The 20,215-nt window shown below is 39.1% G+C and overlaps 1 protein-coding gene across 3 annotated transcripts in view; it reads left to right on the forward strand.

The window, feature by feature from the left end:
* Window positions 1-20,215, forward strand: part of GPD1L (glycerol-3-phosphate dehydrogenase 1 like) — a 39,620-nt gene that overhangs the window by 12,201 nt on the left and 7,204 nt on the right. For 2 of the 3 annotated variants that reach the window (XM_053953251.1, XM_053953258.1), the window contains exons 6-8: window positions 7,263-7,496; window positions 7,882-7,988; window positions 10,899-13,757. In XM_053953251.1, coding sequence (XP_053809226.1) covers window positions 7,263-7,496; window positions 7,882-7,988; window positions 10,899-10,995 — 438 coding nt within the window. In that variant the 3' untranslated portion in view covers window positions 10,996-13,757. Of the gene's footprint in view, window positions 1-7,262; window positions 7,497-7,881; window positions 7,989-10,898; window positions 13,758-20,215 lie in introns of those variants that run through there. The other variant, XM_053953255.1, reaches the window with a different exon arrangement.

Raw genomic sequence — 20,215 nt, forward strand, 5'->3', positions numbered from 1 at the left:
AAGGGCATTAGAGATGAGCACGTCCATCAAACTGGGCAGGTAGTCAGCAGACACTCAAAACTCCACTGTAAAAGTCTAAGTCAGGCAAGATACCAATATTTCTTTGGAATTGCAGTAGAATTTAAATAGATTGTTATTCTTGACCTGGAAAGATACTAAGGTGAGACTTTTGGGGATTTTTGTAACGTTGCTTTATTGCTCTCTTCTGCTGTAGCATCCCATGAACTCTCCCACCTCGGTCAATTCCCAAGTCCTCGGCCCTAGCAATGGCAGTAACTACTTACCATAGAGTCAGTCCTCCTGGGGGGAAAAGCAGACTCCCAAATGGACTTCTGTGCCACAACTTCCCATGTGTAACTTCCCCTGGTTTCTCCTTTCCCTGTCCCCTCACTGGATTGGTATCCCTGGTGGCCACCCCCCTTTCCCTGGAGACCAAACCCCTCTGCCCAGCCCTTAGCTCTGCCCCCACCCTTGCCCCTTATTTAAGCTTTCTCCTCCACATGGTTGTGCTCTTTTTGCCTCACTGTGTTCCCTTCAGCCACATGTGATATCCTTCGCTGGAATAAAACCCTGCAAAAAGAGCCTTTCTTGCCTCTATCGCTGAGCCAGCTGCGGTGAGTGTTGAGTGAGGGTCTGACTGCGTTGCCTGAAGTTTGACTCAACTTGCTTTTCTACAGGAGGGGCTTGTTGGGGACAGATCATAGGCAGCAGCAACCACTACTCCAACACCCGCATTTTTATTCTGCTTCATTATTCATCATGCATCCTGCAGACTGAACTGTCTAGTTGTATTTCTGAAAAGGTGTTTATATTCTGTGTGCTCTAGTCATTTCATATTGATTGCAGTATATCTTATTAATTGAGTTGAGATTTCCAAAAAATGCGTGGTATAGTCTAAACAAAAAGTGAATTAAGGATAGATTAACTGGTTTAAAAGTACTGTGGATTTCTTGCATAATTAAAAGGCAAAACTGGTATGAAGTGGCATAGACCCATCATTCTAGTATAGGTGATGTCTTTAAACATATAGGTCTGCATTAATCTAAAAGAAAATATTAATAAAATAGTATTTTTAAAAGTATTTTTTCATTTAAAACCCTTTCTAGTTTATCCAAAATCTTGTGGTGGCAGCATGTAAATAATGTCCTGAGCTATTTTACTCTCAAAGATTGAAAAATTTTATTAATGCATTGGGAGCATGTCTGGGTCTGAAAGAAAATAAAGCTAAAATTAAACCTATGGATAAGGTTTTATTTCCATAGTGCAAAGCAAAATGCAAAACTCAGATATGAATAGTGAATAGTGTTTTTTCTTAGAAGCTGTACGTATTTTCTATCAGGAGAATTGTTTGCTAAGGGTATCAAGCAGAGCTTTGCTTTTTTATCATTCATCTGATAGTCTTTGTAATAAAAATTTGAAAAGTAGACTTTTTTTAAAGAATAAAATCTAATGTGTAGCTTCAGTCAGCTGACAGTTTGTTAAACTTGGGAAGTTACTTCAGTAAAAAATAGTAAAAATTAGCTTTGTTTGACTTCCTGTAAGGAGGAAGTTCCAATTTCAGAAGGTGACAGTGTCATGTTGCATGGAGACACAGGCAGGAAAAGAGAGGCTCTACTCTTTTCCCATAGCAGTGCCAATTCAAAATGTCAGTAGTGGCACTGCAAACTACAGCAAGGAGGACAGGAGTAAACAGGCAAACACCTCACTCCAGACAGTGTTTTTGGATGCAGAAATAGTAAAAGGAATTCCTGTGTTGGTATTTAAAGGATGAGAAACAGTACACTATGGAAAACGTATATGTTCTCCCAGTATATTCTCCCAGCTTCTGCACTTTTCTGCAAATACCAGCTTAGGAAAAGGAGACTTTTCTGTTACTGGCATAATGGACTAGCTGTTAAAAGCCCATACTCTACCTCACTTTTTATTTCTGCAAGCTTTTCTAAACAGGGAAGATTTTCAGCGTGGGTGGTTGCCTAAAGCTTAGGAAAAATACAGAAGGGTAATAAAGAATGCTCTGAGCACAGCTTTCCTGTACAATGATAATTACAGGTTTGAAATTTGGTTTTGGAAGCCTATTTGAGTTCAGACTGTAATATTAGGTAGTGCAGCTGGGTGATCATAAAAGAACATGTGCTTGATTGCTATTTATATATGGATATGTATGTGGATATGTATAGAATATCCACTTCATTTACTGTATTTAGATTTGTGACAATGGGCTGGTAGAGATATAGTGAAGCGCAGAAATCAGTGCCATGAAAAAGCAGTCTTGTGTCAGCTTGGAGACTGGCTGAATAGACAGTGGCAGTGACTTTACAAAATCTGATTGTACTGAGGAGGAACAGCTTTCTACTGTCACCTGGCTGTTGGAACAAAAAGTGCTTGGCATGTTCTTTGTGTGGATATTTTTTTCTTTTGAGGACTGATGAACATTTCACATTTGTCTATTGACCTTTCCTAAGGGTTGAGGAGAGAAATTGATGAAGTTGAAATTTGGATAGTTGTTTCAAGGTGCCCAGTTGGCTTTACAGGCAGCATGACTCAAGGCCACCTACAAGTACACCTGCCATTTACCAGACGATGAATGCTTAAAAGTTATGTCACCTAAAAATAGTATGTGCAGCTATGCTTATATATGGAGGTGCTGTTGGATACTGATGGATGTGATAGTGCAGAGCAGCATGGACCCAAGGTTATCACCTCAGAGGTGTCCTTAGAGTCCTTACCACCTGTGCTAGTGTGGTGATAGAAGCAGCACAGATGTGAGGCAAGACTGATCTGGGGTACAAACCTGGCCACGTCCTTGAGAGGCCATGTAAACACTGGTAGCTGCAATCTCGGGGATGAACCATACCCCAGTTTACCTCACTTACCCAGTGCAGCAGAGCAAGGGGTGGCTGAGAGAAGGAGGAGGATTGAGAATCTAACCTCTGAATATGGAAAAACAGCCGTGCTCCAGCTGCCTGATGATCAGGGATCTGGAGAGTTAAAAACCCTCAAGTGGCAGCAGCCAAGGACCAAGGCAGATGTGAATTACTGTAGGAAGGAGAAGCAGCAGCAGCTTGGGGTGCCTTTCAGGCTGCTTCAGGTTCATCTAAACCTTCCAGCTTCAGCTAAGCCTTAAGTAAAGAAGTAAGAAGTATAGTGAGGATTTATTGTTTACCAGGTTATGTAACTCAGCATTGTTACTTGCAAAGTGTGTTTAGGGCAATCACTGTTGAATAGTCAGTGTACGTACTCTAGAAGTTGTTTGTGAGAGTTTTTTCCTTTTTCCTGAGATTAAGTGGAAATGAAATTCAAGTTCACCAGGAGCAAGCAAACGGTTTATACTTAACCTCTCTGACAGTCCTGCTGTTACTGTCTTTGATTTTTTGAGTCTTTTCATTTGACCTCTTCTCAGCCCTCAGGGGAAGCAACGAGCTTCTCCAAGTTCATGTGTAAACAGAGGGAAAGCAGGCTATGCTGAGCTGTGACACTGCCCAAGGAAGGTAAAATAATATTTCTGCTTAGTTCTTTTATTGATCCATTTAATTATGGAGAAAATGGTTGCCTCAGAAATGGCTGCTGAAGCTGTCTTCATGAGCACTCCACAAACATGCTGTACACTGGATATTGGATACTTCTGAGGACTGACTCTGTAGGAGAACAATCTGTCAGCAATGTCTGCAGACTTGTCCTTGTTTTCTTGGTCATCTGTTCACCTTGCATTTGTGACCTCTTGCATGTTTGCAGCAGTTTGTGTGAAGTAAAGGACACATTCTTTCATTTGTTCTGACGCACACTGTGAGCACTGCCTGGCATCAGCATTTCTTTTCTGGAGCATAGCTTCACTATCCCTAGTGAAAAAATAACTAAATCCATTCCTTGTTCATGTTCTAGAATAACTAGGACTAGGACTAACACCAGCTTCAGGATACCAGAACAGCTCGTCTGTTAGGGCAAAGTATTTTAGTAGTTTAAAACCATATGCAATATAAAACCACACTGTGAATCATGGTTACAGGATGTGTGCTTTCATGCAAAAAGCTGTTAATGCCAAGATAGGGAAAGTGTGTTTGCTTAAGCGTGTAGTGATTTTGAGAGCTCTGAATGCCTCAGGCTAAGAGGAATATTGTGTTGCAGTCCTTTTGGGGTTATTGTGACAGTATCTTTGAACCTGTGGAACATGTTTGTCAGTAGGCACTTGCTTATTGGGCTCTCAGACTCCCATGTGTGCATGCAAATACAGTCAATTTCTAATCTCACGGAAATGTGGACTCTCTCCTCTTGCACATATACATACCCACTGCATCTGCAGGAATTCATGCTGTGGTTTAATCCCAGCTGGCAACTACATATCATACAGCTGTTCACTCACTAACCCCCTACCCCCTATTAGGGATGGGAAGGATAATGAGTAGAAAATAAGTAAAAATCATGGGCTGAAATACAAGCAGTTTGATAATTGAAATAAAAGAAAATACAATAACAAGAACAGCAGTAGTAATAGTATTTGTAGTGAAGGACAGAATGAAAACCCAAGGACAGAATGAAAACCCAAGAAGAACAAGTGATGGCACACTACAGTTGCTCACCACCCACTGACCAATGCCCAGCCTGTCCCCAGGCAGCGATTGATGGCTCCCAGCCAAGTGCTTCCAGTTTATATGCTGGGCATGGCATTCTATGGTATGGAGTATCCCTTTGACCAGTTCAGATCAGCTCTCCTGGCTATGTTGCCCCCTCCCCAGACTCTTGTTCACCTCCTCACTGGCAGAGCATGAGACACTAAAAAGTTTCTTTCTTAAAGTAAGCGCTGCTTAGCAAACCACCAAAACACCAGTGTGTTATCAACATTATTCTCATACTGAACTCAAACCACAGCACTGTACCAGTTACTAAAAAGGAAGTTAACTGAAACCAGGACACTTCAGGTGTAGTCTTTGTCAGTAGTAGCATTTAAAATCAACCATATGAAATATAGGAAGATATTTTTGCCAGGTCAGTCACCCTTCTTGCCTCATGTACTTCTCAGAAGATCACAACAGTGATAATGCCACTAGGTCCTTGTGTGTCAATTTGTGTTCTGCTTGTGCATCTTCCTGAAACAAGTTCAGCTTAGTGCCTAAGCCAGAGATTTCAAGTAACAAACTGTCTGCTTTGGGACAGCAAACAGTCCTCTTGTTCAGGACTGAAGGGTAACTGAGTTGTAAGTTTTGGGAGATTTTTTGTCGTTGTTGTTTTTAAAGGGGTAGCTCATCTTTGAGTAAGATACAACTTTCAATGTGGTATAATTAGTTCTCTACAGTATATTAGGTACAAGACAGTTGTCAGAGATTCTTCAAGGATTTAAATAAAACCGGATGTAGGCCTTGTAAATTAACAGTTGTGGCTTGAGGGATATGTATGCCAGGATATAACAGTCGTTGTCTTGTTTCCTCATTATTTGCAAACTGTGTAAGGACATACAATGGGAACATTGTACAAACAAGGAGCTCAGTGTTTCAAGAGTTGGACTCACAACTTCCCTTGTTCCCTAGCCCATTTCCTCAGACATAACTAGTCTTGGTACAACTTACTTAAAAGAGTATTTCTGTTGCTCCAAAGACAAACACTGCAAAAGGTACAAATAGACAACAAAATACAGTAGGCCAAATCGTATTGTAAATTATGATCAAGTAGACTCCTTCAAAGTGGAAAGTCAAACTGGACAAAGCTGGAGGGAAGGGGAAGCTTTAGTATGGAAGTGTTCAAGAAGTATATGGAAAAAGCCCAAAGGTTGTTCTGTCATGTGAACAGCTGAGTCAGCTGAGTGATAAATACTTACAGATTAGACATACATGTAAAATCCATTTGAATGGGTTATCCCATCTGAAAACTTCTTAAATATCTGTTTGACTTCCTCTTGCTTTGGCATCAAATGAAAAAATACTAGATGTTGCTCTGCAAGAGGTGTCTGATGAAAATGTACCTTGGCTGAATCACCACAGCCAAGATCTAAGCCAAGATGAATTAAATGACCAAATTTTAAAGTTGACTGTCTTGGGCTGCTTCAGGTCTAATGTAGGGATATCTGTCTGCAATTTTTAGGATCACCTTTAGACTTCAGCTAGCTGCTCAAAAAGCAATGACTGATCCTCTAGCCTCATGTGATTCAGAGTCACCTAGCCATGACTAGAGACACAGCTCTGCAGCTGCCTGGCATTTGTAGTACTTACAGTCCAAAACCAAACCAGCTGTTAATCAGTGGTTGTTTTCAGTAACATCTTCTGATTATTGTTCTTTCTTCATCAACAGATAAAGTTGATTTTTTAATTTTATTTTTTTCCTGCATTGAGTGCTACATTAGGAGTCATAATGTTGGTTCTCCTGTGCATTCTACTGAGATCACTGCTGCTGCTGTTGCATGCAGGAAGATATTACTTCCTTCATTCATTACTTCCTTGCTTGCTTTATCTGTATGTCAGAATGCCATCTTTTTTTGGAGGGTTTTGGTAGGGTTTGTTGTGTTAGATGGATTTTTTTAGTGGGGATAGGGGAACCATGGCTAGTGTCTGCTCTGACTCCAAAGCCAGAAAATAGTTTTTATAGTCACTTCACTCAAATGTGTCTCATTGCATGTCTATGTTCTGTAACCGAAGCAGGGACCATGTAGCTGAATGTTAACAGCACATTCTTTGTAGAAGGTTGTCACCAGGTCTAAGGAAAAAGCAAACTTTTTTTTGCTAAGGGAGGTCTTCACGTGTCATGAGCCTTTTGGGAATCCTTTATTAACTGTTATGGTTATAGAAATTCTGCATACTTAAAAGGACTGGGTACTATTGGCTTGGCTGAATTTGGTCCCTTAGCATGAAATCATGGAAGTCATTAAATGCTTTTTAGCTGTACTATTGTTTTAATCATTAAGAAAATCTGGATAAACCGACTATAGGATGTCAGTCTAACTTCACCCCTACCTCAGGTCAGGAGTAGCTCAATCTAGCTAAAACCTTGTTTGGGTGTAGTGCAACCTGTTTGTTCTTAAAGATGGTCAATAATAACAGCTCCACAGCCTCAGGGGCAACAATCAGAGCTTTAACTATGTTCTTATCCTTGGATATGTTTTTATCCTTGGAAATGTTTTGCCTTTTTTTTTTTTTTTTTAGGTTATCCCGTAGACATCAAAATCACCAAACCAAAATAACCCAAACTGACAACCTAGTCTTTCAGTAGTAAGGTGTTTGCCATTCTTAAGGACATCTGTAAGCAGTAATTGAGTCATTTCCCATTTCTCTTCCTAATAGAATGTAGTAGCAGTAGGAGCTGGTTTCTGCGATGGCCTTTGCTACGGTGACAATACCAAAGCTGCTGTTATTCGCCTTGGCCTAATGGAGATGATCGCCTTTGCCAAATTTTTTTGCAAAGGACAGGTTTCTACTGCCACTTTCCTGGAGAGCTGTGGCATTGCTGATCTCATCACAACGTGTTACGGTGGCCGGAATCGACGTGTAGCAGAAGCATTTGTTAAAACTGGAAAGGTACCTAATTCACTGGGTGAAATCTGTTCCTACTGCCACTCCTCATTTGCTGAAGTAACCATAGAGGTATCTGAGTGGGCACCCTTCTCTTTCCTCTTGTTTTCTGAGTCAGTTGGCTAGAATGAGTGTAAAGGTATCAAAAGGTGGGCTGGTGGTGATTTAAATAAAAAAGCTTGAGAGATAAGACATTGTGAGATGCAAATTTAAGAATACTTACAAACAAGAACATAGGAGAATATTCTATATGCTCACTCAAGATTACTTTTGAAAAAGAAAAAAACCTCTCAGTAACTTTTATTTTTTTTCATCCAGATTATGTTGTCAGGCTTCTGAAAAGTTTATCATACCTCCCCTTTGCTTTTTTTTTTTTCCCTCTGCTGCTTAGTCTATTGAAGAATTAGAGAAAGAAATGTTGAATGGTCAGAAACTCCAAGGACCCCAGACTTCTGCAGAAGTGCATCACATCCTGAAGCAGAAAGGAATGCTGGACAAGTGAGTAAGAACAGATAAAACAATTTCCACATACCCCTTTTTTATCTCCATAATTCTTTCTGCATATTTGGTTTTGATATCTTCATAAAAGTAATAGCCAAAAAGAAAATCACAGTAATAACAGTAGATTAGAAGTTAAAGAGAGAAGTGAATAGAATCTGAAAATAATACTGGTGTAGATAGAGCTATTAGTATGACATTAAAGTTGTGAATGTCCTTCTGTTTGCAGAGTGTATTGTTGCCTTCTGCTACTGCAGAAAAGCACAGCAAGTGTGTTTTAATATGTGAAAAGAAAAAAATGCATGAAAGTAGAAGTAGAGCTTCCTAAAGAGACTGTGAAAAGTCGCTACATCTCATTTCATTGTAGGAAATTCATTACTTACCTCCAAGGAGAGGAGCTTGGTTATCATCTCTATAAAGTGACTGCCTCCACCGCATGGATTCTAGCTTAGATACTGCAGTTCTCCTTCTTAATGTGACTTCCAGTTTGCTGTAGGTTAAAACCTCCCATCTGCCTCTGTAGGTCAGGGTGGTTTTTTGCGGTATGATATGAAGCAGATTGTCCTGGTTTGGTTCACTTGTATTCAAGTCAGAACATGAATGATTCCTATAGCCACACACACAGTTGTCTCCTTACGAGATTAAGGGATACATTTATCTGTTCCTGTTTGTGAAAGAAGAAAAATCAGAAATTTAAAAACTGCCAGTCAAAAGACCAACTCTTGTTAGTTTTTTTTTTTCCAAAAGCATTTTTAAAGTCTAGTTTTAATGGATCAGCTGCATTAAATGATTAAGGTTTTAATATTATCTTTGGATGTAAGGTACCTAAGTCTGTCTCCTCAGTGTACAGTAATTAAGCTAACTGCAGAAAAAAATAATTAAAATGTTGGCTTCATTCTTTACTGTTTATGATTCCCTAAATGAAACAGGATGCTGTGTTTGAGTGTTGTTTTATATCCTGTTCTATCTTACAACAAATAGAGTGCATTATAGATGATTTTGGGTCATGTTTTTAAAAGAAGACATGAAAACAGTGTTGCTAATTTCCTTTTGTTATGCCAACATATATATGTCAGTTCTTCATGAAAGGTCTCATTCAACAAGACTTTAGAAAGCAACTTTCAAAGTGTTTTTCAAAAACTACTGCTTTAAAACAAAACACAGTGGAGCAGACATGGTTTCAAAGTGACGAGGTAAAAGTCTCATAAGGGTAGAATTTCATACTCTGATCCTACAAAACTATTCCCAAGGCTACGTAGAAGTGTACAAAAGTCAAAGTTCAGAAGAGCTTTGGTAACAGGGCTGATGCCTGTTGATACTCGTGGTGCAGTTACTTTTTTTTCAACAGTTGTAGTCCTTGCTCTCTTGATGTGCTCAGGCCTAAGATGCATTTGGAGTTTGCTGGCCCTGAGCCTGCAGTCAGCCTTGGTACAGCTTTCTCGACGTGAAGTGTGGCAGACCTGTGCACAGTAATGTTCTCTGGGATAAGCAGCAGGTCTTAGATATCAGGTTGTGGTTTGTAGTAGTGGTGCTTCTTCGCTGAGAAGTAACTGCCAGTACGGTACCTAAACCTGTGGGAAACCTGCTTTTGCTTCAGAAGGTTCACCTGTTTTGTGGCCACCTCTCACATGGTCATAGCAAATTTTGTTAGTGCCTACATGTGAGCTTTTAGGGCAACAGCAAATGTAACGCCCCTTCAACCCAGTACATCATGCAAAGTGAGTGGTAAGTGAGGTTTGTTAAGAAATGCAGAAGTCATTGTGTAAATTTTTTCTGCAGATTTCCTAGTAAGGGTTTTGCAATCTGAGCAGTTTAGCATTGGATTTGAGAGAGCAGCTATGTGGCTATATGATATTTTTTTTTTCCATCAATGAAGTAGAAACAAAACTCAAGTTGGTTTCGTTTGGGGCGATGTGCTGATAGCAGCGTTACTGCAATGTAATACGTGACAGCAGAATGTATAGGCCATCATACATGGTGCTCAGTACTGCTCAACACTGAAATGGGCATTACAGATAAAGCTTTAGAGTGATTGGTGGGACACATTTCCTGAGGAGAAAGTCCTAGTCCAAATGTGTTCTGAATCGCTCAGAAATTAACTATTTCACCATCTCCAATGACCCTTATTTTTTATTTCCATTGGTTAAAATTCATCAATATAAAAAGCCATGCTGAAGTGGTATATGTACTTGATGAACAGATCAACCCCTAAAATTTACCATGCTTTATATGAAAATTGAACTGGCTGTTACTGTCTGGGATGGACAGAAAGCAAATAGAAATTTCTGTAAAGCATCTTGGTTGTAACAAACCTTCAGATTATCAGAGAAGCCTGAATAATTTGGAGGTTTTTGGAGATGTGACCAATCTAAAAAAAAAAAGAAAAAAAGTAGATGTGGAATTTTGTATTTCAAAATCCATGTTTAATTTTTAGTTCTTATTAAAAACTTGACCTTCAATGTCTTCCTGGGTCTTTTTTTGTCATATTCTATATTATCAAGTTATTGCTGAGGGGAATGTCAGGGGAATTCCCTGGTACTGCATAACGGATGTGCCAGTCATCCTCTTTAACCACAGATGGGTACTGCTGTAAGAACAGCCAGGAAAAATGTTTTAAATTTATTTTTTAAATCACTTTATGGTTGTGCTGTACATAATGGATGTCTCAGGCTCCATTATAGCTAGCTAGGCTTCTGAGAGTCACTCTATTTCAGAGATACGTGCAGGTTCTGTAGTTTTGCCCTGCTTTTGAGCCCAGCATTTGCACCTGACAAATAGAAAAAAGAAATAATTTTTTCCACCTCTCCCTTTTCCCTCTCCCTCTCCCCACCCCTTTATATTTCTTTCAGTTAAGAAAATGTTGCAGAATAAATTTACACTGTGCTCACTTTCCCCACCCTCTTTCCTCAGGTTTCCTCTCTTCACAGCTGTGTATCAAATCTGCTATGAAGGGAGACCTGTTAAAGAGATAATATCCTGCCTTCAAAATCATCCAGAGCACATGTAAAATCCATCAGGCTGTTGTACTAATGCAGCTTTCTGCCTTTCGAATTCGTGTCTGGGTTCAAGTGGATGTGGCTGTCATTAAGCTTTGTTCAAAGCTGCTCCTAGGCAACAGGAACAGCATGAATGTCTCTGAACAGGTATCGGTGTTTGTTCCCCAGCCTGGTTCGACACAGCACGTGGTGTTGGCTTGGTCATTGTCCTTTTACTGGCTAACATGCAACTCTTCTAAGATACACAATACAAAAGTTGCACTACATGCCTGGTGTGTATATATACACAAGTGTACTTTGAGTTTGCTCCTACACCATGAAACACCATGCTTTGTTGTCTCCTATTAAAGCCTAGTCCAAAATCCACTGGCACTCTGGGAAGAATCACAGTGGTTTTGATCTGAGGCTGAATCAAGTGTGTAATCTTGAAATATTAGGAATCTGTTAGAACTTTGGTTTATTCTGTATGCACAATTAAATATTAACATTTTGCATGCTTATGACTATATTAATTTAAGCAATGTTAATGCAAAACAAGTTGTAGCAGTTATTCGGGGGGCTACAGGAATATTTCAATGAACTCTAGTGAAGAATATTTTGATTTTTGAAAGTCATTGAAATTGTCAAGCTACTTTAAAAACAATTTCTAAGTGAATTTAAAGTTTTTAATTACACTGTTTTAAAGGGAATATTCTAGAGGGGGATCATTGCCTCCCTTCTGTTTTCTAATCCTTGCATTTTTGCATTTCTCCATTTCTCCCTTACTATTCCTCTTTGTTAGGCTCTTCTAGAATCCAATTCCCCAAAGCAAGCCAGAGGTGTTGACCTAGGGGTTCTGAACCCTAGAGCCTACAGTTAATTTTATTGTTTTACCTGTGGTTGTTCTTCACTGCTATTGTTGGTTGGGTGCTGAAGAATAGCCTTGGGTATCCACTGCTCCAAGTTGTTCTGCTGTGTTTTTAGCTTAGGTGCAAAGTGTTGGGCTCCACACAACACTCCAAGGAATGTCAGGGGAATTCCCTGGTACAACACAGCTTGTGTTGTCAAGGGTTGTGTGCCAGTATGATGACTACATTCATTTCAGTGCCTGCCAGTCACTGGCATGTCCCCACTGGGCTGTAGTCCTGATCCAGCCTTCCCAGCTCTGGAGTTACTCTTTCACTGGACAAAACTTTCATGGGTGCTGGATCAAATCCTTTACAACTAATCTCCCAGAAAGCTTCTCTAAGGCATCCATCTCTTTTATTCCCCAGGGATCTCAATTAGGTTTTTTTCAGGAACCCTTGTTTTATGAGAGAGGTTCATTTTATTTGTTATTGGAAAATTTGTGATTTTATGAAGTTTAAGGGGGGACGTTGGTTTGGTTGGTCCTTTTAGATTTTTCTAAGATTGATGCAAGAGAAGATAGATAAGTAAAATCTGTTTTGCTTTTCTTGTATACTAAAATGTGAGGTTTTTTTGGTGAAATATATGCTAGGCACATTAAGAGTGGACTCCTTCCATCTGGGAGACAAGGGTTGGCTTTAGAATTTATAGAACAAGACTGCCCATCTGCTCTGAATATCCATGCCTAACATCTGAGCAGTATCAGAACTGTTGTTCACTGTTCTGAGTGAAGGTTTTAGACCAGAAAACATGAGCACTCACCCATCCTGAAACTTTAGGTTGTCATTCAAAATTTGCTAAAGCAAAGAGGATGCCTGGGAGTAATTGTCATACTTACATAGCCTGGATTACTCTGAAATAAGGAATCTGAATAAGGAATTGGGGCAACTTTGTGTAGACAGGAAGACCCTTCCACTAAGGGATACCATTTTTTTGTGCTCCTGTATTTTGAATTAATATTTGGAAGATCTCATGAATGTCCTCAGATATTCAGGGATGTGAAAAGTTATTTTGCCTTACTTCTGATTTAGTGCTAAACACTAGAGATGGCTGGAAGTTAAGTGACATCAGACATTTTTGGCAGTTGGGAACATCACTGGTAGAGCTGACTTGGAGCAAGCACTCTGCGTAGATGTTTAAGAGGATATTTAAGAGGTTGGAAGCACTGTTATGCTAACGCACACATGGAGCATACACTCCTCATTACTGCATAACTTTCATTACTGCATAACTGTTTGCTTATGCTTTGTTTATTTTCTGGTTTTTTAATACCAAATTGGTGGCTTTTGCTTTGTATGTGTACATATACATTATATATAAACTTTTTTTTACATGCAGTATGTAGGACAGTAGCATTTTGTAAGATACATAAAGGGCTATATGAGCTAAATGTGGTAAATTAATATATATTTTTAAATTATTTCTTTATTATTCCAATACTACTTCTACCACTGAAATCTCAAATCTTAATAGTTCTTGTTTTGTAGAGAAGCTTATATTCTAAGGCAAATCCAGAGAAAAAGTTTTTATGGAATTCTTTCCTCCAGTCTGTTACAATTTTTTTTTTCAGACAAAAAATGAGGTTTCAGTAACTAAAATAACTAAAATAGTTTATTTAAATTTCTATTGATAGTTCACTATTTGCATTTGCTTTTCAGTGCTGGAGAACACTCAGCTTTGCACTATGTATTTTTCTCCCCACTAATATTTACTGTTCATTAAAAGACTGTGACATGGTACTGGAACTGAATGAGCCTGCTCTGCAAACACTCTGTTTTGCCTAGTACTGGGATATTTTACTGAAATCATTAATCCCTGTGTAAGGGGGTCATAAATTTGTAGTTAATTCTTGGTTTATGAACTTTAATGCTAAGGAAGACATTACATTCTAATGCCCTCATCATATGTACTGATTACATTCTCAACTTGCCCTCATCATATGTACTGATTTTGTTTAGAGATGTTGAATGTATACCTGTTTGAAGAGTTAGTACAAATAAACATTTTTGTCTTGGGAATCACTTTGGTTTCTGTTGTCTCATTTTACAAGTCTTGCAATTAATATTTTATTCACTTGATGGAATGTAGGTTTTTCTGGTTGTGGTATGTAATGATAGCAGATATGAGATTGCTATGCAAGAGCATAAATTTTAAAAAGAGCTATTTGGTGTCCAGATGTCAGCATTTTCTTTCTTTCCATTAGGGATACAATTGTGTTGTTTTTGAACTCTGAAAACGAGTTCTTGTCTTCAGTTCCTCCAGTTGCTGTGGGAGCCACTGGAGGGCACTGGTCGGTAAGTGGCTGATTCCACCCGCTCTGGAGTTACTCTTCTAACCATTTCTGAATTTCCCGAGGTTCCTGTATGACTGCACCTGTCCTACAGTGTGTTCCTTGTATTTAGGAGATGGATGTGTTGTAGATCCACTGGAATTGAGGGAAGGACCTTGGTATAAAGTTCCCAACATATTATAACCTCCACCCAAGGCACCTGTCATCGAAGACCCTTCCTAAGTACATGGCAACAGCCACTACCTCAGCTGTTGGACAGTATGGTCAGTGAGATCTTTCAGTATCACTGTACTGTGTACCCAACAATGTTTGTTTCTGTTGGATGTTGAAGTTGAAAGACTTTGGGAAGTAACAAGAGCACATTGTGCTCAGTTTTGTCAGTTTGTACATCAGCCAAAGGGGTGGGAGGTGTCACAAGTGTTTATCCAGAGAAAGAAAGGTCTGCTACTTAGTGTGGGACATCATACTGTAAAACAAGTATGGTTTTCTTGGTGACCAGAATAATGCATTGTCTACTGAAAGCCTCAGAGCAGTTAATAAAATGAGAGCAATGTCTTAATCCATCATTTACACATAGGGATACTGAGAGGAGTAAAGATGGTTGCCTAGCAAATCTGCCTGGTTGCATTTTATTCCTAATTTTAAGATGGAATTTTAGCCATTAGGTCATTTCTTGTGGTACTTTTACCTCAAATTATATTTATTTTAAGAGTGCAGAAATCAGTCAATAGAATAAATATGTAAGTATCTCAAACATACCATCCAAAATGGCTTAAATTCTAATTAGCCTGAGTCAACAGCAAAGTAAAAACCCATCACAAGCGAATTAGGATGGACACCTTTGTTTTATGTATCTTCTGAAGGGGTGGTGCTTTCTCACTAAATCAGTGCGAACAGGCTGGGTGTCTCATTGTCTGACTGCAAATAACAGCCAGGCTGTACAAGAAACACGGCAGACAAGAAGTCAGTGTCCAGTGGCCTGTGCTGATAGTTCTTCATAATGCTCCCAACCTGGACTTCATTGTAAGCCTGGAGTCATATGAATGAATTGCATAGATTTCACAGCAGTGAAATGGGATAATGCTGAAATAAAATGTCCTGGAACACATGGCACGTCATATTATTAGAAAGCGTAAAACTGTTTTGTTTCTGCCTGTCTCCTGGCTGTGTGGATTTTTCTCTTGTGATTTGCCATGAGCTGATAGAAATCTGAGCACTAAAAGGTAACACTTCCATTTTGAATAATGGATGAGAAGAGCATCTGCCTTCAATCCCAGCATGTGCAAAGGAGAGGTGTTTGGCATTCAGGTTAAGTGAAACATGGTTCACTCTCAGTCTGTTCTAACTTGATTTTAGAGCCCTGCTTTGGGTAAGGACTTTGAGATACTCTTGATCTGTCAGTGTAATCCTGCTCTTACCGAAAATAATTCCAGAACTAGATTTTAAGAGGAGAACAATAGGGTGACACGCAGCATAATGGTATCTCTGTCAGAGTTCCCCATGTCTAAATTGAATTTACTTATTTGTTACATTTACCTGTTACAGTATTTGTTTTAGGTTTACTAAAGGGTAGTTGTAGGGACATTGGGAACCAGTTGTTGATTATTTCTGTAAGTTTCTGTGTGAACTTCTGATTTTCTGTGTGAATTTCTGATTCACACAGTTTCTGTAAGAAACTCTGTGAATTACTGATTTTAAAAATATACTTTTCCTATAAGTTATGCTGAAGGAATCAGTGAATGATAAATAAAGTACCGCTCTGACCTGTGTGAGCAGTCCTGATTGTTTAGGTGGATGTAGCTGCCAGAGTCTGCTCAGTCTAACCCACACTGCGCTCTGAGGTTAGCGTTGCTGTTTGTTGCTACACTGCTTGTTTCCTTTTCTCACCTGAATGAGAGTCATGTAGTGTCCTTCACCCTACAGCTTTTCTTTGTGCCTGTTCCAGCTTCATTCTCATCTTTGTGTAGCTGCACCTGTATGTGCTGTTTTGTAGTGACACTTAAGAAGAGTTCTTCGTATCAGAAGGTGGATGTGTGTACATGCTCCCCCATGCTCATCTACACAGATAAACCCCTACTTACTTTGCTTTGGAATGTTTGTGTGCACAAATAAGCCTTGTAAAGTGCTGGGAATTTTGCACAGGATTTTAGCAAGGCCACCAAGAGGATTAATGTTTAGCTGCCTTTGCACTAGCTAATGTCTGTCTATCCATTTAAAGCTGTCTGGCTGTGAAGCTAGTGCATAGATTTCTTCCAGCCTGTCCTCCGTGCCTGCGATGGCAATGAGTCAGGTTGGGTAATAGAAAACATTCCTACTGTTTCAGGGGAACAGTATCACATCCATGCTTCCAGTCCCTGAAGCTCTGAAATGCCGTGTTTGTAAAGAATAGTGCATATGTCATGTTCAGGTGAAAGTAATAGTGACATTAATTGAATTAGTTTGCCCTTTCTTTCTCCAAATCCAGGTTTATTATAAACCAGATTCTCGTCATAGAACCATACTTCAGCTCTCAGCATGATAGATCTTTTTCTGTATGATTTGTGGTTTTGAGGACTTGGTGAGTATCTTTCAGTTTGAAGGCTCAGAAAGTACAGCCTTGGGGATTTTCAGTTTGCTCTTTTGCTATTTAAAGGCTGGAGAGAGCTGGAAAGCAAGCCAAATCTGTTAGCAAGCACTGGCTGGATTCCTGATCTACATCATTTTAAATACTAGCATTTGAAATGCAAAATCAAACACAAGCACTTGCATCACAGCTGCTCAGGACAGTGAAGCCTTTTTTTTTTTTTAAACATGCAGGGGTTTTTTTTTTGTGGTACTCACTTCCTGTATTGTTGCATTGAGAAATAAACCTACATGTATTGTGATCCATGCTTTAGGAGGCTTTAAATACTTGAAAGCAAAGTGAGCACAAAGCAAGCTGCTCTGTACTGTGATTGCTGAGCAGAGCCAGCCTTGGCTGTGCTTGTGCTTTGGATTAAAGCCCAGGTTTTATAGAAGTATTTTTAGTTGTATTTTTAAACCAAATTTTTTTTTTTCTAATTCCTACTTACTATGCAGATTTTCAGTGGAATGTGACAGAGATGCTTTGGATATTTTGTTGTTTCTGGGCTTTTATAAAATTTAATGTAGATGTTATCAACATAATTTTCTTCAAGCTTCAAGCTAGGTGGTAATTGCAGCAGTGCTTGGTCGTGCCAGTCTTCCCTTGTCTTTGTTTAGTCTTACTCTCCTGTTTTCTTTATCTGCATTTTTTCAGACTGTAGGCTACTATAGATAAGGAATACCTTTCATTACTCCCAGAGCTTTAACCAGCATGGAAAAAGAGGATCAGCATGCTGCCATGTGCATTTAGCCTTGTCTTACATTTGATGCCCAGCAGGAAGGTTAAGTGGAATAAAGTCTTCCAAGCTTTCATACTCTTGGGTTTAATCCTTATGCTACTGCCATCTTTATTCATATATTGACTGCTTTAAAATAGCAGAAGCTGGAGTTGTTTCTTAGTGGTGTTTCCTGGTGCAGTTGCTCAGTCTGCTTTAAGTCTCTAGAGTAAGTGATGACACCAAGATCTTGGTTGCTAGTAATGATCTTTAACCCATTACTGCTTAAGCTTTGTAACAAAAGCTGCTTATGTTGGTTCTAATGTATTCCTGCTCTGGAGCCAGAGTATCCTACACTTAGGTGTAATCTACCTAGTTACTATACTCACATAATTTTCCCCCTCAGAAATTTTATCTCCATTATGAACATTATTCACAGATGCATTAAAAAACTGGTAATTCAGCTCCTTGAAACCATTTGACAGAGGAATGTGCAGTTTCCAGGTATGACAATTTCCAGGTGTGGCTTTTCTTCCAAAATACAATGTGGTTGCCTTGACAAGGCTGGGCAAGGCTAGAGCAGCAGAGGTGTTTGCTAGCAGGTACAATTAGCTTTCGGAAAGCAATCTGATTAGAGTGGAATGGGGTTGCACTGCAAACCCTACAGGTAAATTGTTTTAAGTGTTACCTTGTATCTACTATGTGTGGAGAAGAGAGGGAACAGAATGCAAAGTACCGCATTTGTTGGAACATAAGGAACGAGCCTAAGTCAGTTTTAACCAGTGCAAGAGATGGTAATACAAGAACAAGTCCTGTAATACAGAAAGAGTGAAGACAAAGCTGTTAAGAGTTGATTGAAGCCCCTTTTGGCCTGTCAGTCTGTACCAGGCATGGCTTCATGGTAACAGCTTAGTGCACAGCATTCCTTTCAAAACTAAAACCTGGAAAATGTCTCCTCAGAGAACTTAGCAGTTGCTGAAGTAGAAGAGAGATTTCATAAGCACACTTGGTGTTATCGAAATGCATAGAGATAAAACCATTGCTGTTGAAGTTTGCTTTCCATTCCATGTATTGTTTCTACAAGCAAGAAATGGAAAACTATGATCAGAAAAATATGCTGTTCATGCATTATAGACAACTTATACAGAACTAATATGTAGTTCACTCACTTTGCTCTGGGATCATGAGAGTTCATGAAAATGTGATGATGGTTATGAGAAAGGCTGGCAAGAAAAATATTTGCAACTTCTTCAAGGTTGCACATACTGTATTTTACAAATGAGAAGTAATCAGAAGTGTTGGTTACCTCTCATCAGGTTGTGATTTTTCTCAGAGCTAAGCTAAGCAGAATAGCAGGATTAGGACTGACTAAGTAATCAGAGATAAGCCGTCAAAGCAAAGCTCCTCAAAATGCTCTTCCTGAATTTCTGAGGGAATTATCTTCCTTCTCTTTTGCAATTGCAGATTCAGAGCTAGAATTGGGAGCCCTAGGTAATGGCAAGGTAGCCATAACCCTGGCTATTAACATTTTTATGTAATCTTAAAACCAAATAAGTATAATGCTGCTAGCAGCTCTGCCCTGTTGTCACCAGAGGTGGAGGTTAAATTAAAATAATTGAGCAAAAACACTCCAGGGACACTCCTGACACCAGATGTGATTTTATTCATCTAATATAGGTGGGCTGGAAATCTTCCTAGTGTCATTCCATCTGAGAGCTTGTGTGTTGTACCCCAGCTGTCTTCCCTAGCACAAAGCCAGCATCACTGTTTTGGGTTGTTTTTGTTTTTTGGGGTTTTTTTTTGTGTGTGTGTGTGTGTTTTTTTGTTTTTTTTTTTTTTTTTGTTTGGTTTTTTGGTTTTTGTTTTTGGTTTTTTTTTTTTTTTTTGTTTTGTTTGTTTTTTAATTGCTACAGTAATCAATCCTAAAGTGAAGAGTAGTGGATGTGGTTACATGACTTTTGAAGAGGCATGAGTGTGAAATGGCCATGTTTAGCTAGAACCTGACATGTCAGCATGTGGGCTGGATCAGGAGAGCATTCAAGGAACAGTGAGCAAATATTGGAAGGTTTGAACATCTCTGTTCTTGTAATGTTGGGACAGAAAGTAGAGGCCCAGAGTGCATGGACAGACAGATTTTAGGAAACAGAATGGGAACATCTGAGAAGCTCAGCTCAAGGTACCTTGTGTTAATTACTGAGTTAGACTAGACTGATTTAAAATTCATTATGTTTTAATGACTGGGAGCTCAGCACCAGGTAACCAGGCTTCACATGAGTCCTCCTTGAATGCATCACTAAAAATTAGAATGTGGTTTATTGTTACAGAAGTTCATATGGTGAGTGATCAAGGAATCTAAACTATTCAAGGCAGCCTGCTTGAGTCAGGAAAAAAGCATTTCAACTGGACTGTTAGAAGGCAGTTCCTCAGATTGCTGACCTTACTGGACATACCTTAAGGAACCAGTGACATCATTCCCTGGGACTGCTACCTGCTTTTGTGTGTTAAATTCACATTTTAAAAAAGGAATTGTATGCACAGACAACACTTGAGCAGGAAAAATGTTTAATTTTCAAGTCTGTTTTCAGTTCTGAAGTATTAGTCTTATCATATGATTTATCTCTATTCAATGCAGTTTTCTTGGTTATACGTATTTCCAAGTATTTGTGTAGCTAGACAGCTTTGGAAAGATTATTTTGCTTTCAAAGGAATTATCTGTTTTGAGATGATTAGTAAAATATC

Source organism: Vidua chalybeata, chromosome 1 (genome assembly GCF_026979565.1).
Source record: "Vidua chalybeata isolate OUT-0048 chromosome 1, bVidCha1 merged haplotype, whole genome shotgun sequence".
In the NCBI taxonomy this organism is placed as follows: domain Eukaryota; kingdom Metazoa; phylum Chordata; class Aves; order Passeriformes; family Viduidae; genus Vidua; species Vidua chalybeata.